Here is a 17,506-nt window from a genome sequence, read left to right on the forward strand (position 1 = left end):
TTCACTTGCACCATCTATAATATCATACCTGGAGTTTAAATGTGAAGGGAGAGGGTGTGTGAAGAAACAAAGTCACTGCATTTGTTTCTTGCCCCATTCTTCAGGGACAGAGACCTGGGCAAAGAGCATAACAGAACCCTGATAATACGATAATGCACACTTCTCAATTAAAATCACTTTACAGATTACCAAGCACCTTCAGATAACTGAGTTCCTCTAAGCCTTACCAGAGCTCTGAGATGAGGGTGAACGTTGACGCTTGTTTGTGTTGGCAGGTCATTAGCTGACTGGCTCAGTGGCCAGAGTCCAAGTTCACCGTTCCAGTGAGGGCCAGTTGGCTGGATTCCATTTCATAGCCCTAGATTGTGCAGCATACTTAGCCGTGGTTAATTGCTCTCTGATCATGATTCCAAGTTTAAATCGTGTGGGAGAAGACATGAGGGAGTATAACTCAGCCGTGCTGGAGAAACTGTCTGCCTTCTCCACCTGCCAGCAGGTACATGTGGGTTGTAAGTGAGGCTTTTTTTTAAAAGAGAGATTTCCTGAATCTTTTTCAGAAATCTGACTTTTTTTCAGCTAGTTTATTTAGAAAGCTTCTGAGCCTTAGGGTTTTGGGTTTTTTTAAAGAATTTATTTATTTATTTATTTATTTATTATTTATTTTTGGCTGTGTTGGGTCTTCGTTGCTACGTGCGGGCTTTTCTCTAGTGGCGGCGAGCGGGGGCTACGCTTCATTGCAGTGCACGGGCTTCTCATCGTGGTGGATTCTCTTGTTGCAGAGCACGGGCTCTAGGCACGCGGGCTTCAGTAGTTGTGGCATGCGGGCTCAGCAGTTGTGGCTCGTGGGCTCTAGAGTGCTGGCTCAGTAGTTGTGGCGCAGAGGCTTAGTTGCTCTGTGGCATGTGGGATCTTCCCAGACCAGGGCTCAAACCCGTGTCCCCTGCATTGGCAGGCGGATTCTTAACCACTGCGCCACCAGGGAAGCCCGAGCCTTAGGGTTTTAACTTGAGAATGCCTCTCAGATTAGCTCCACTCTAATCTTAATATAATAATGATAACAGCTGATATGTACTAAGGCACTCACTCTGAGTCAGCACTATAGTAAGCACTTACTCTTACCATCCCATTTGATTCTCACGAAACTCTACAAGGTAGGTACTATTATATCCGCCCTTCAGAGAAGGTCATCCTAAGCCACAAACAGTGGAGTGACTTGCCCAGCATCACCGGGAGAGGCAGTGGCAGAGCCAGGAGAGAGCCCATGCTTTTAGCCAGCACCTTGTATCTGTCTTAGAGTCATAAACTCTCCACTTTCTGCCTTTACTCTCCAAGCTTCAGCCCCTGTGGAGGGAGGGCAGAGGTGTGATTCTTTGACCAAGTGCCTTTGATTGTGGCCATATTTTTATCACTTGTTATTCCGTATTCCACTCTCTCTTTACTCACAAATGATGGTAAAATCTCTCAGGCAGTGCTTCTACCAGATCAAATTCCAGGATTGTACTGTTTTCTGTGCTGGGGGTGCTTACTGCCTTTGGTTGATCCTTCATCTGAGCTCACTATCAAAAGCCCATGAGAACCTCTGGTCTGCGTCTCCAAGTCAGCTTCTCCAGGGAGATTTTTTTTCTGAAGAGTCCATTCCTGCTAGTGATACCCAACTGGGGAGAAAGATTTCCTGTAACACATGCAAGAACAGAGCCTATTTCCTTGACCCTAACTGGCACTATCAATGTAATAACAGCGTTTTGGCAGAGTCAGGGAGGAAGTGACACAGAATTTTTAAAAATCAGAAAAGTATAAAAATGTACTTTACTTCTGTGATCTTCCTCCCAAAACCCATAAACCCAGTCTAATAATGAGAAAAACATCAAACAAATCCCAACGGAAGAACATTCTACAAAATACCTGACCAGTACTCCTCAAAACTGTCAACGTTATGAAGAAAAGTCTGAAAAACTGTCACAGCCAAGAGGAGACATGATAACTAAATGTAATGTGGTATCTTGGATGGGATCCTGGAACAGAAAAAGGACACCAGGCAAAACCTAAGGAAATCTGAATAGAGTTAATAATGATAAGAATGCATTAATATTGGTTAAGTAATTGTAGCAAATATACCTTGCTAATGTAAGATGTTAATAATATGGGAAACTGGGTGCAGAGTGTTTGGGAACTCTCTATTTATCTTTGCAATTTTTCTGTAAATCTAAAACTTCTAAAATAAAGTTTATTAAAAAAACAAAGCAAACATGGGCAGTGTTGTCATGTCCTATCGTATATGTAAAATTCTACTGGGCTGGCTGACATACTGTCCTCACATTTATAGAAACCCTGAACCCAACACCCCTCCTCTCCTCTGAAGAGCTTTATAGAGGGCACTTTATAGAGAGAGACACCTCAGTTTTTGTTATTTGTACCAATCTACATGGCACATTTTATGATCCCCGTGTTATAAAGTAATGAGATCTGGCACATGCAATGGCTTGCTCAAGGTTACCAGGATGGGGGCAGAGCTGGGCGTGGAGCCCTGTTTACCTTTCCTGGTACCACTGCAGGCTGGGCAGGGAAACCAGCTTAGATGAATTCAATTCCATTCAATTCAACCGACGTTAGCTAACACGTACTAGTATTGTGAGCACTGGGAATCTTAAACTGAATGAAATTCAGCTCCCTGCTCAAGGGCCATGTTGTGGTGCAGTGGGGAGAGACAACTACATCAAGAGTTATTTTCAATACAAGAAGCTAAGTGCCAAGGCAGACACGTGGAGAGTGTTGAGGGAGCCGGGAGGAAAGGCTCCCCCAGACAGGAGTTGGCTATTTAGCCCTAGGAAAAATCTCAGCCTGAAGTGCAGGTGAGCCCTGATTAGGGAAAATGTGTTTCTTGGTTCCTTAGGGGCCCTGTTGCATCTGATTTCTTACAGTCCCAAAGGCTCTTCTGAAAGTTCACTTGGTGGCAGGAGTGGGACAGCAGCACTGAAGCCCATTTTCTGGCAGGGCATAAATCTTACATTCAGTGGCCCAGATCTTGTGAGAACATGAAAGGGCTTTGATATACACGAATAGCAAAATAGCAAAAAAAAGAAAAAAGGCAAAAAAAGTTACAGTCCAATTTACTCGGCTTCCTCCTGTGTCTGTGAGGAATAAATGAAGGGAGATCCGTGCAGGATTTCCTTGACTGTGAGGTATGTTGGCATTCCTAAGAGAGTGTGACAGCCTGAATTTTCTGTTTGTGCTTTTAGTGACTGATCAGCTAGTCGGGACAACGTAAATTAATGCTATTTTCTTATACCCTTTGATAGTGGGGCATAGGCATTTCTTCTGTAGGTTGTGAACCACTCCCTGGGCCCATTTCCTCCCTGTGGGAGATTTGAGGAGCCATGGTAACTCGTCAGTCCCCTAGGCCATGATCTGAGGCACTGTACAAAGCCCATTTTGCAAACGCAAGAGATTTTTTTCTTTCTTTTTAATAGTGAGTGTCTGAATTAAAGAAGCAATTTCCCAAACTGGAGGTTCCAAATCAGTTGTTTCTGCTAGTTTTATTCTGTATATTTTTGAAATTATTTGCTCCCTCTCCATGTTTTCTGAAGATGGCAAGCAGCCAGCTGTTGGGTCCTCTTCTGTCTCTGCTTGGAGTCTTCTCTGTCACCACCAGGTCCTCTCTGGTGTCCTAGAACTTCCTGCTCTCAAAGACGATGCCCACGTCATATCCTGAGAGAGTTAACATCCTTCCCTTCACACTCATTTTCCTAAACTCAGAAGAGAAAAGAAACTCTATATGCTTGGCTTTGTTCAGCAGCTGGTGTGGTCTCACAGGCTGCAATTCCTTGGTAAATTACCCCAATGATTGTTCAGCCATCAGGGGGAAATTCGTCTTTTATAACATCTTCCTTTAATGAGTCTTCCTAACACCATGAAATGACCTTAACACCCAGAAGAGGGTTTTAAAAATGGTGTGTAGAAAAAGCTGGCTGAGGATGTGGGTGGAGGTAAGTTCACAATACTTGGGGAAGAAAAAGGATACAATACAAGAATGTGATTTTTAAAGTGGATGCAGACCAGCTAGGAGTCAGGATTTTTTTTTAGTATTTTTAAGGAAAAAGTGATCAGTCTTTAGTGTTACATTTTTGGAAAATAAGCAATGAACGGTGACTTAGTAGACAGCAGTCATATCAGAAGATGTTTTTCATCCATAACTTATTTGATATGATTTAATTTCTCTTTTCAATAACTTTGTTACATTTAAAGTATATTAAATGTAACAAAGATAGAACATAATTTTACATCTGGCCTGAGGGATAAGAAATGGGTTTACATGCTATCCTGCATTTCATGAAACTGGCCACAAATCAGAAGAATAAAAACAGAAATATTTTGAAATGATTTATAAATATTATATACACTACTGTTTTAGGAAAATTACTTTCCAGTAAAAATGGCCAAGATTCACTGATTGATTTTTCCAATAAGCATGACTTTCACACCTACCATGTGCTGTGTCACAACTTTGAAATTCAAAAAAGAAAAAGAGATGAATAAACCAAAGCTGCTGACAGCAAGCGCTCACGGTCTGCCTGAGACAATGGACAGTAAACAGGTAATTACTGCCCAGCGTGGGAAGCTCTTTAGCAGAAGCACATAAGCAGAACCAGGGAGCAACAGGGTAGGAGAAAGACCATAAGGGGCCAGTGTCTTGCTCTGTCTAATTCAGCTGGGCAGGTGAAATTGGACTTTTAAGTTGACAGTTGAAGGATAAGTAAGAGTTCAGAAGGGCAGGTAGAGGACGTTCTAGGCTGACAGGCGGTCTGTGCAAAGTCAAGAACAGAGAGAGCAGAGTGCCTTCAGGTATCACGGGTTGGGCAGAGGGAAATGACCAAAGGTGAGGTTGGAAAGGGAGGCAGGGCTTAGGTCTCCAGGGCCTGACACAGCATTATGCTAAGGAGATACATGTTACCCCGCGGACAGCACTTCTCAAACTTTAACGTTCACAAGACTCACTGGGGAGCTGATTAAAATAGATGCTGATTCTATGGGTCCGAGCGTTACCGTTTCTAACAAGTGCCAGGTGATGCTGCTTCTGCAATGAAGTGGTTTTCAGGCCTCACTGAGGCAGCAGATAGTCGCCAATTCCAACAGCTGGAATGGGTCACCTGTGTGCTAAGATATGCCACCTTTAATCCTTTGAGAGGAAGGGTTTGGGGTGGGACCTCGGCCAACAGAGCCTCTAGGATTGTGCCCATAAGCTGCCTCCTGGGCTTACTGTGGGTGCCCTAGCATCTTTCCTGTGTGTTCTATGATGTGAGGAGGGTGGAGAAGCCAAGCCAGTCCAAACAAGCAGCTCTGCACTCTAAGAACCACAATCTGGTTTTCTACGGAGAAAACACAGTGCTGCAACAAATAGCCCGTTACCCAAAGCAGCTGATATTGCTTGTCGGCGTGGCCCAGAGCCTTCCCTCCTCAAGCATTAAGCGTTAGGAGGTTGAAATCTTGGTTCTAGTTCACCTCTGCAGGAGACTCAGTTCATCCAGGCTGTGGTGGTGTCTGCGGCAGCCCAGCTCTACCAGGCTCAAAGTTTCCACTACGCAGGGGCAACAAAGGAGTGGTGGAAATGAGAAATGAAACTCTTGTCCTATGACTTTCCAGATATAATTGTTTAATTATTTTTTATAAGTTATTTTAAGTCATTCCTTAGTCCTTTCTCAAATTATAACAGAGATGATTAAATTGGCCATTTTTCCTAATAACCGGTAATAGAAATCTGGAAAAGGAAAATGCCAGGCTGCGTAAAATAAATGAAAACTTGAATTTCTGCTGAGTTGATTGGTCTTGAGGTCACCATCATATGTAAGCGTGTGAGTATAAACACATTCACACGTATGTGGTTGCATGTGCAGGTCCTTTTATAGAAGCTGGTCACACATGTTGCCTCTGCAGAGGGCTGCAGAATGGGGGTTGGTGTGGGAGGAGAGTTCTTCATCAGCAGTACCCTTTTTGTCCTGTTTAAAGTTTTTCTGATATAATTGCTTACCTTTAAAAAAAAAAAGAGAAGACAGATGTCTCAGTGGTTGAAAAGCATGATGACACTTGCAGCACCCTTTAGTCTGCTAGTTTGGGCAGTAACACTTTCCTCCTGGGTCACCTCGTCTTGAAGCTCTTCTTGTTCTGTGTGTTTAAGGGGAAAAGATGAAAGTCATCAGGTCTCCCGAAGCTAAATTACCCAGAGCCTGAGTAATTTATTAAGGAACTAAACCTTTGAAATAAATTCCTTGTAAGTCAGAATTTTTTTCAATTGTGTCCTCAGTTGACAGTTTCTGTCCTCTCTTCAGAAAACGGTGAAACATAATTGAAATGAGATGTAAGATTACAAAATAAAAATGAACTGGAAGGAAAGACATATCTTTTTAACACAGGCAAACATCTTCATTGATGCCCTTCCTACCACCTCCTCTTCCCCAAACACACTATGACAGATCTCTGGGGAAAAGCATATTCCAGGTAGATGCCATACTGACTATTAACATTTAATGGATAACTTTCATTATGGTATTATATATTTATAAGCAGAGAAGAAGCATCGTGTCTTCCATAAACACTGAGTATTAAACACACAAGTTATAACCCAGTTTGCAACCTGCTCTGACTTAAATAAAATCTCATTTTAGTGAATTGGTGTAAGCTCTCTGAAGTCATTTAGACACTAAAGTAATATTGGTACACGCCTGTTGTAGAAATGAAAGCTGAAATAATTTGGTTTGGAGCTCTACGTTCTGTAATCTGTATTTCCTCTCCTCAGAGGAGGTAGTACAATGTTTGAAAAAAACTTAGAAGTAGTGCTTCCAGAAACTCATTTGTCTACTTACATATTAATAGGCCTTCCACCTAGAAATTCTTCCTGCATTTTTAGGTTTCATCTAGGAGGGATTTAGAGATAAAATCTAAATATTTCAATATAGTAATTAACATCGAGCCAGTCCCCACTTCCTCAATGTTTTCAATAAAAACATCTTCCTTCTCCAGTGTTGGACATAACCTCATCTAGCTAGGTCTGCCAGAGAAAATCCAAGAGCTGCTGGGATCCTTACCTCTTTTGTTCTCTTCCAAATCTTCAGGCTTCTTAGTACTGATGGACTTCTGGGGTTGGGCAGGGCTGGGCGGGGCCGCGTGGGGCCGCGGGGGGAGGGGCAGGGGGAGGTACATATATATACTTTGCCTCCTAAAGACCCTGCTCCCAATTACCATTTAAGAGACATACATTTGTCAGCCTGAAGTCACCTTAAGCTCATCTACTCTCCATGTTAGAATGGACCTTTTGAGTTATTTAATAGTGATTCTTAAACCTGGCTTCTCATCAGAATTACCTGTGGAACTTAAAAAGATTCCTGTCTCTACCATAACCTTCTGAATGAAAAGCTTTGGAGGTGAGTCTCACCTTTTTAAAGTGCAGCTCTGAATTTGTCAATCCAAATTCTGAATGTATCTCTATAATATGAGAAAAAAATTTTGTATAACACAAACCATTATCACAACTAACAAAATTTAAAATAATTATTTAATATCACTAAATATCTAGTTCATATCAAATTTCCCTAGTCCTCTCAAAAATGTCTTTTGAAAGTTAGTTTGCTTAAATTAGGACCCAAGCCCAAGTCAGGTCCATGTGTTCCTGTGTCTCTTACATTTCTTTTAATCTAGAACAGTCTACCTTATCCCTCTCCTTCCACTTCCTTATGCCATTGGCTTGTTGAAGAAACCAGATTTATCTTTAGGATGTGCTACCTCTGACACAGCTGGATGCCTCCTCGTGGTGCCATTTTACTTTTCCCATTTCACTGGTGAGATCTAGACATTAGCTCTACAGATTGACTAGCTTCAGTCTCTGCTGTTTTTGGCAAGGATACTTTGTAGCTAGTACTGTGTACCTCACTGAGGCATTAATCAGGAGGCTCTTACTGTCTGATTGTTCTCCTTTTAGAGACTGCAGGGTTGATTAGTGGATTCAGGTGCTGGCAGCATGAGCCTTCCATTTTAACATTCTCCATCACCTTTTCTCCCAATGGTTTCAGTATCCACTGATGGTTTTAGCCTAGAATCTATGAGCATTTGCAAAATAGTTCTTTTCTGCCCCCACCATTCCTTTTACATTTAAACTGAGAATTTTTCTGAAAACTGGATCTTTCCCTCATCAACTAGGATGATTTGTTTACTCTGAAAATGCAGGTTGTTCAAGAACAGGCAATAGGAATGCTGACTTTTAGAGAAATGGGGTAATGCTCTAAAATAATGGTGTCTGTTTTCCTGTTTTGACACTTCCTTGTCCAAACTGACTGTCACCTGAAAGTGAGTCTAGCTATGCACTGCCAGCCTGCAGTCCTCTGCTTCCTCCCTGTCTTCCAGCTGAGCTTACCTTCTCCAGGGCAGGGAGCTTACTGGTTCCATTCCAGCTTCACACAGCTCTGACGTTGCAGTCCTTTATCTTTCTCACATACTGATTCATTTATCAACTCCACTATTCGAAAAATATTATTTGTTGTGCATGTTTAAAGTTTTGAGCAGTCCAGTTACTGGTGGAGCCAGAATGTGACTAAGGAGGGGTATACATTAAGATTAACCCCTAATCCTCACATGCTCTAAAGCCAGCTCAAATGATCACACAATAAAGAGTCGGTGATATGCAAATCAACTTCAAGGCAAGTCCCCTAGGCCTCCCCTTCTTACGCTGGCCACCCCCTAAGCCCCCACTAAACAGAAATTCTAGAGTTGGCACTGAATCTAAACCTTATTCCACAGAACGGCTCTTCAGCTATTTGAATATGATAAATATGGCCCATTTCTCCTTGCCCCCCTAGAAAGCCTGATCTTCCCACTTCTGACCTTTTTAATATGTGGTACCTTGAAACCAACAGTACACAGTGGTGTCATCACCTCCTTCATTTTAGCTGCCCTACTTCTATTAAAATGATACTTTAATAGGCAGGGATAGTAACTTTGAAAAACTGTGATTTTTTTTGCCTTTGCATTTCCTGTTCCACCAGAGGCACTCATTTACCTTGAGAGGTTTAGCATATTACAGCAATGAGGAAGAGAGGGAATAAGCAGCTTTAGAGTTTGCAGCAAAATAAGAATCATTAAAGCTAGCCTTTGTCACTTGAGAAAGGATTTTATAAATTAAACTCCAGTTAAGGACTTCCCTGGTGGCGCAGTGGTTAAGAATCTGCCTGCCAATGCAGGGGACACAGGTTCCAGCCCTGCTCCGGGAGGATTCCACATGCCGATGAGCCACTAAGCCCGTGCGCCACAACTACTGAGCCTGCACTCTAGAGGCCGCATGTCACAACTACTGAAGCCTATGCGCCTAGAGCCCGTGCTCCGCAACACGAGAAGCCACCGCAATGAGAAGCCCGCTCACCGCAACTAGAGAAAGCCCACGCACAGCAACGAAGACCCAATGCAGCCAAAAATAAATAAATTAAAAACAAAACCAAAAAAAGCCCTCCAATTAACATGTCAAGGCAATGGTAGAGAGAACTCAGAAAATGAAGAAAGTCCCCGCCACAAACGAAGGGGAGAAATCTTACTTACTCCCAGCCCTGGGAAAGTGTGGAAAGGATGAAAGAGATGGGCAGAGGAGAGGAGGTGCGTGGAATGCTAGTAGGTGTGAAGGAAACTAAGGACGTAGCGGCTGGTAGTCTGTCAGTACTGCCCTTAGATCCGGGCAAGGGGGCCCCATTCCACTGCTCCCCAAAAGACTGGTGGGCCCCCTTTCTAGAGCATGCCCCCAGCTACCAGAGATCGTGGAATTCCCACGTGAGCCCACTTCCAGGGCCTGCAAGGGGTTCTCTCCTGGGTCCTTTTTGGACTGTGCTGCCAGGGTGTGTGTACACACTTGGGTCCAAGGTGTGATGATGGAGCAGCTGCCTGGGGGAGTTGGAGATGATATAGAGCTTGTCATAAGCATAAGGGAGCCCCTCAAGGTGTGGGAGGGGGCCTAGGGTGGGGAAAGAGGGCTGGCCATGGGCTGGGAACCCTGAGGAGGCCAAGATTTCTAGATGTGAGCCTCAGTTTCCTTTGAGATGCTCGATAGGGTGATGTTGGTAGGGTAGGAGGCTGGACACGTATGTGGGCGAAGATCACCTGACTCAGACTGTGTGGAGTAAAGAGAACCTGTGCTCAGATGCAGGAGGTGCAGGGGGTGGAGAGAGATCAAGTGGGTGTGAAAGAGCCACCCCCTACACTCCCTCCAAGAAGAAGAAGTGGATGTGTAATCTGTGGATCTCTCTAAGGACTGCAGGGAGCCAGGGCGGGCAAGCCAGCAAATCAGGGAGAAATCTTTCCCCTTTGCCTGCTCTGCTCCAGCCCAGCAGCACCGACTGCCAAATCACGGCCTGGGGTGGAAAGTGAAGTTAATTGTGCATTTATGCTATTCACAATTATTCGGTATGACTTGCTTTTTTTCCCCCCAAATCTGTTATTATGATATATTTGTCAGTCTAGGAGGATAGAACATAATTTTCTGGTGTGATTTGTAACTCTTAAATATTTAGACATGTGGTACGTGAGGTGGCCTTCTGACCTGCTTCTCCAGGCTTCCTAGAAGAGGCTGCAGTCCTAGGAGAAATAGTTTTAGCTTACCTCTACATCCAGGGTGGCTCAGTACCATTGAAGTGGGAGGGGAGGTTACTAGATATATGAAATGAAGACAGTGTTTCAGGAATAAAGACCTAGGAGCTTCTGCATAGGCCCAAGAGATGGGGTGGGGTGTGTGTGTGTGAAGGAGACAGGAGGGTGCAGATACAGCGTCACTAAAATCAGGGAGATTGGCGGTGGCCTGGGATTAGAGCAAAAAGGCCACAGTGCTGGGACTGTGCAATTAGTGGCAAATGGCAGCAACCCACCTGCAAAGGCCACACGAGACCGGCGGCAGACACCTTAGTAGACACCAGATCAGAGCAGCAACCTGCAACAGAGGCCCCCACGAACTGCCAGGAGGCACATATACTCAGCCAACAAGGAGCAAGAGAGAAAAAAAAAACACTGATATCAGAAGAGACTGAGATTGTTTGTTAGCTGACAAATATAAATGGCCCCGCTCTTTAGCCTCCGCTACCTCTTGACAGATGAAGATACGGGCAAATGAAGATTGGGTCCATTTGAGAAAATAAATGTCATATTTTCTTTGCATAGCTGAGCATTCATTACATTTCAACCCTATTACCACAGACTAAGATCACATTAGCTTTTTTGGGGTGGGAGCAAAGATCACATTGTTGAATCGCACTCAGCTGTTAACTGAAACTTCTTTTTAAAATTTACATTTGCAAATAATTATGGGGTTCTTACTTGCTTCTCCTACCCAAGCTGCTTTTTCTAAATCAGTGATTGGTTCTCAAATTTCAGCGTGCACCAGAGCCACGTGAGGGCTTTCAAGAGTTTTAAGATTTTCTCATACAGGTTTTGGACGTCAAGTTTACATATACGTTTCTTGTTTTTGTTTCTTTTTTTGCAATCATAAAAGGGATCTTCTCTTCAAGAACATCTTCTAACTAGTTTAGGTTTATATACATAGTCTTTTATTCTTTTTAGTAAACATTTTTATTGAACTGTAATTACACATACAGGAAAGTGCACAAATCATAAGTGTACAGCTTGATAAATATTCATAAAGTGAATGCACCTATGTAACCAGCACCTAAGTTATGAAACAGAACATCGCCAGCACCACAGACTCTGCCTTGTACTCTTCCAGTCCCTGTGGAGCAAAAGAAACCAGCTGAAAACTAATGTTTCGATTATGATTCCACTTACAGAAAGTTCAAAGCCAGACATAACTGATGGTGACTGAAGTCATGATAGTGCTTACCTTTGAGGAGGGAGGTAGTGATTGAATGGGGGCACTGATTTCTGACACCATAGACAATTTTGCCCATTTTGAACTTCATCTAAATGGAATCAGAGTGTGCACTCTCTTGTGTCTGGTGAAGGCTGATAGCTGTAAGTTACTTGTATGCAATTGCTACTTTACTAAGTTCTCTTACAGCTTTTCAACAAATTCCTTTGTTTTCCAGATATAAAATCATATTCAAAAATAGTTTTCCTCTTCCTTTTCAATTCATGTCTTTGTTTTCTTTTGTCTAATCTCATTGACTAAATCCCCCAACACAAAGTTAAATAGTAGAGGAGATAGTGGGCCTTGTTCCTGACTTTAGTATCGACATTAAGATGCTGGCTTTTGGGCAGAGGTACAATGTCAACGAATTACTCATCAATTTCTACTTATTGAGTATATTTAACATAAATGAGGCTCAATTTTGTCAAGTGTCTTTTCTGCAAAGATGGAGATAATCATATGATTTTTCTCCTTAACTCTTTTAATATTATGAATATTAATGGATTGTCTAATAATAGTCTTGCAGATTCCTATAATAAATCCAACTTACTCATGACTTAATATTTTTTGAAAGTGTTGTTGAATTGTTTGCTAATGTACTGTTAACATTTATGTACTGATATATTCATAAGTGAGAACGGTCTATAATTTTCTCTTTGGTACAAACTTTGTCAGGTTTTAGAAACAATGCTTATCATGTTCACTTTACAAAATGAATTTAGAAGCCTTTTTTGTGTTTTTTGCCCTTTGAGGTTCAAGAGTCTCTTTATAGCCCCTGGAATTGTTTAAACAACATTAGGATTATTTAATCATGACAGTTTGGTAGAAATACCCTTGAAACAATCTGGGCCTGATTTTTTTTTTTTGTAAAGAGTCCATTTGTTTTGAATTTCTGTATCTACTTCGGTAATCTTGGCAATTGGCATTTTTCTAAGAAAGGTTATTATTTTCTAATTTATTATATAAAATTACTCAAAGTAGTGTTATAATTTTGAAAATTTTCCTGTTTTATGGTTATTTCTCTCTTGTCATTTAAACTTTTGTGTTTTTGTTTCCTCCCTTTTTTTCTTGAAAAGATTGTCTGGTGGTTTGTCTATCTTGTCTTCCCTCCTTTCCCCTTTTTATTAAACCCTTCCTTCTACTTCCTTTTGGTTTGCTTTTTCCTCCAGTTTTTAAGACTCGATTGTGTAATTCTTAGCTTTTCTCATTTTTATTGATATTGCTCTAAAACTATAAATTTCCTGTCATAATGGCTTTTTTAAAATCAATAAATACTAGGTTTTCATCAGTCTTGTGGTCATGTCCTTCTGGTGTGCTTCCAATGTCTGTGGGGATATTGGGCTGCTTATTCTTTTATTCCTTAAAACAACTTTGAATGGGCTTTGACTGTAATCCTTCTCAGGTTTTGGTTTTGTTTTTGGGTGAAATGAGTTTTCCTGTACTTTAAGGAGGAAGTGGTGCCCTAGGATGACTTTTCTTTGCTCTATCGCCCTAAAGTTCCTGTTTCATTTTCACAAAGTTATTTAAAAAATTATCTATGTCCACATATAATGTCTAGGTATACTGACTTTCCTTCCCAACATTTATCTGGACTCTCTCTTCTCTTTGTCCTATTGTACCTATCCTGCCCAATTTGGATTCTATTTCTAGCTAGGCTTTATCTCATTAGTTTTAAGATGTATACAGGACAGGGCCCAGACTGCTCTAGCACAATCATCAGACCATATCATATTGCTCTAACACTTACCTGCAAATGGGGACCTGTAGAACCCCTCCCAGTTTCAGCTTTTGTTCTCAGACTGGCCCACTGTACTTTCTAGTGAGAAAATGGGGGCAATGTTATAGTTCTATTCTCAAGGCTGTCAGAAACCAGCTGCCTGCCTTTCACTTCCTCCCACACAGATGCTGAAACTATGTTGGTCAGTGGTTTGTCCTTATAAAACTGTATTCTGAAGTTCATGGGGACACCCTGTCATCTAGTTTTGTAGAATAGCTATCCTAGTTACTCTGGATTCGAATGGGGAGATTGAGAAACTACAATGCTGCCATCATCTTCCTCGAGTTTAAACTGTGGGATCTCTATTACAGAAAAGAGAGGTTTTAAAAACAATTTTATGATGGTTATGACACAAATTATAATTAGGAATTTACTTTATTTCAGGAATTTACTTTATTTACTTAGTACTATGCTAAGTACTTTATATGTATTACCTCATTTGATCTTCAAACAATCTTGTGAGTTAGATTTTTCCCCCCTCATTTTATCAAAGGGGAAGTTAGGGTCCAAGATTACACTGGTGAACTGGCAGATCTAGGATTTAAACCCAAGTCATCTGACTCCAGAGCACCTCCTTACTACACTGACTCTCAAAGATTATCAGGCCCGACAGTTTCAGACTATGTACCACTGTCGGCAAAACTTCTATTTGAATTTGAATATTTATAAATAATTATTTAAAGATCTAATTAAAATGTACACATATTATAGGTCAAATCTAAAAGCACTGTAGATGATAAATAGGTTGATATTCTGTTATATGACCTGATGAACCTTGTTTTCATGCATATGCTCAAAACAAGGCCTCTCCTACCATAGTCTAAAAAATACCATACTGGAGTTGGCCGTACAGCATAGGGAACAGAGTTACTGAGACTTCATATTCCCCTTCTTATTCTATCACCACTGCTAAAGAACCAAGTATATATATGAAATAGTGCTTATAATTTATTTTATTAATACTTTTCTTGTAGGTAACTATTTAGAAAAAGTTGGTAATAGTTTCTCCACAATTCACAATGGGCTGGTATTTTTTTGGTCAATATGCTGCTTGGAATGTGAACATTCACTGGTCCATAAAGTTTCACAAGGAGGTCTCCCACGAGTATATCAATTAGAATCATATTGTAATATATAATCTTATGCTATTAAATTACACAAGGAGTTAGAAAATATTTAGTAGTTTTTTGAAATACTTTGACCTTGGAATTCTGCTTCATATGAATACGGCTACTATTACTAACTTTTTAAGCTTCCAACCATGAACGGCAATTCAGGAAAAAAAAAACTGGGGCTTTTTAAATAGTTCTAAAGCCGTTACATATATGCCATTTTAACTCCTGATGTCTACAAAATGAGTTAGTTTGAGATGTAGGTGTCAATTTGTCAGAATTTAAACTGGTACAAACTGGAATAACTCATGGAAGGATGACATCTGTTGTTAGGCTTATTTTATCCCCACCATCTGAAAACTGATTTTATTTCTAATTAAAAAAAAAATTTTTTTTGACTTTGGCAAATTGGGATTTAAAACTAAGCATGCCAATAATAAATGAATCATTTCTCCAAGTATATACTAGGTTTCCTTTGGGAAGGACCATTATTTAAGGGTATTTCTTCTCCACTCTAGGAAAGAAATTAAAATAAAAATTTAAATATTACAATACCTAAACAGTGATACTAGTAACTTAGTTTTTACACTGATACTTGTAAAACTAATAATCCAACATTTATTATCACCAAGACTTTAAATGAAACCCAGTCCCTCTGGTGAAGAGATTTCCTTCTCCATTTCAGCACTACTCTCATAACTTTGAACGTCATAGAGCAACAGTGACAGATGTAATTTACTGATAAATTGATTACTAATAAAGATGAGTTTTTATACTAACTCCTTTACAATTAGCTAGGTCACAGAATGAAGAAAACAAAACAAAGAAAAGCAAAACCCCAGTCCTTAACCCCTAAATGGTACATTTCCTTCCCACTTACCTGAAAATACAAAAATATGAATGACCGTGTATGGAGCTACACCATTAACTTTACTTGAGTGGTGCTATTTTTTTTACTTAAATGTTTACTTATTTCATTTGAAAAAATTAGAAAATCATCAGTTTGAAATTAGAGTAGCTAACACACTGGGGCAACAAACTAAAAATAAGAATCCAAATGGCTAAAAATAACTCAGTTATAAAAGTACAAGTATAATTTACAGTATCACATATCTCAGAAAAAGAAACAAAACCATTAAATGGCTTTCCTTCTAGATAAGACTTTTTTCTCTGCAGAAAGGAAAAAAAGCAACTAATGATTTGAGAGTAAAATCAAACATAACTGTTATTTACCCCAGCAACATCTAAAATAAATGACCCACACAGCACAAAACTTTCCCATTCACAATCACATACAGTTATATTACTTGTCCCTCAGTTACATAATAGTCTTCTTAAAACAATCTCCCTTTAGAAAATTATTGTATTAGTTAAGCCTATTCATTCTTGCTATGAAGTTAATTTCATTTGTATAGGCCACAAAAGTTTAATTGGCACATTTTACTTAAGTCAAAATAAGTCTTCTTTTTAAAAATTATGGGATCATCTGTTTTCAAAGAATAATCCCAGATGCTTGATTCATTAAAGCAATGTTCTACCATCAGCAGTCAAGCTTTTTAAATGATCACTAAGTGTTCACCTGAAGATTATCAATGCTATGTGAACTGTAAACTCCTTTTGAAGATTTGTATTTATGATACAATTTTGTACTGAAGAGCTTTTTAAAAAGATAACCTTCATACATACAGTTAGTTTGCCTCAAAGAACTTAGAAATACAGTATATAAACATTTAAGAACCACAACAGAGTCCACTGTGGTTCAAACTTCAACAAAGATTTCCTTGAAACCTAGTACGAAGGTTACTGGCTCAAGACCATATACCAAAGTGACATCAGCACAAGATTCAATTGTAAGACTCTACCTCTTAAAAAAAAGAGCACACTTGGTTATACATGGCTTTTAACCTTGAGCTACAGTTAGGCTACAAATCCCCCCCACCCTCCCAATCTAAAGTTAGTCATGTGGAGATGTGTACATTCTCTGAGCACTGTTTAGAGTCCTTGGTTTTCCAGCTCTGATGGAGATCTCGAAGGCGCTCAGAAGTCCGTGTGCTTACGTTCAGGGCAGGATGAACTTTACAAATGCCACTTTCCTCCATTAGTGACAGGCCACAAATTCCAAAGTATGCATGCAAAGCATCTGAAAATAAGGCAGTTTTATCACAACAGGCATTCTTATTTGTACAAAATATTTTAGCTACTTATCAGCCCATCACTACATTAAAAAGAAATTTAGAAAAATACTAAATACAGTTTTTGAAATATTTGCTTTCTCAAAGTCTCAAACCCCAAATTTTTAAAAACCAGGTGACCAAAATCAGATGATACATTATCAAGAAAACATCACTAACAAAGAACAGTTCCTAGCTGAAGAAGTGACATTACCAACATCCTCTGTGATTAAAGAACAAAAAGGAAAAGTACCAGTGATATAAAAGACTTCTCACTCTAATGGGTTTTCCCTTTTGCTTACTATAGAATATGGAAACAAGGAGCTTTATATCATAAACAGAAATTTTTTTCTTAAAAGTGAAAATAAACCTCAGAATCTAAGTAGCATTAGCCCTCCCCCTTAAGTTTTACCTCTGACAGTTCCTAAACCATATACGATGACAATACTATGTTAAGTGAAAGAAGCTTAGGCAAAATAATCCATTCTGGAATGCTGTACCATATTTAATTTCCCTATTTCAGGTAATGTCAGTCATTCTAAAAATATCTGATCTGACAATAAAAACA

General features: G+C 40.1%; 1 protein-coding gene across 3 annotated transcripts in view; it reads right to left on the reverse strand.

The window, feature by feature from the left end:
• Positions 1–17,506, reverse strand: part of PGGT1B (protein geranylgeranyltransferase type I subunit beta) — an 84,888-nt gene that overhangs the window by 12,875 nt on the left and 54,507 nt on the right. Inside the window, exons 9-12 of one of the 3 annotated variants that reach the window (XM_082378354.1) lie at positions 10,887–16,907; positions 7,424–7,473; positions 6,023–6,156; positions 29–114 (exon numbers count right to left, since the gene is read on the reverse strand). In XM_082378354.1, the coding sequence (XP_082234480.1) occupies positions 16,726–16,907 (182 nt within the window). In that variant the 3' untranslated portion in view covers positions 29–114; positions 6,023–6,156; positions 7,424–7,473; positions 10,887–16,725. Of the gene's footprint in view, positions 1–28; positions 6,157–7,423; positions 7,474–10,886; positions 16,908–17,506 lie in introns of those variants that run through there. The other 2 variants (XM_082378353.1, XM_082378355.1) reach the window with 2 other exon arrangements.

This window comes from Balaenoptera borealis (assembly GCF_965194805.1).
Source record: "Balaenoptera borealis genome assembly, chromosome: 2".
NCBI lineage: Eukaryota > Metazoa > Chordata > Mammalia > Artiodactyla > Balaenopteridae > Balaenoptera > Balaenoptera borealis.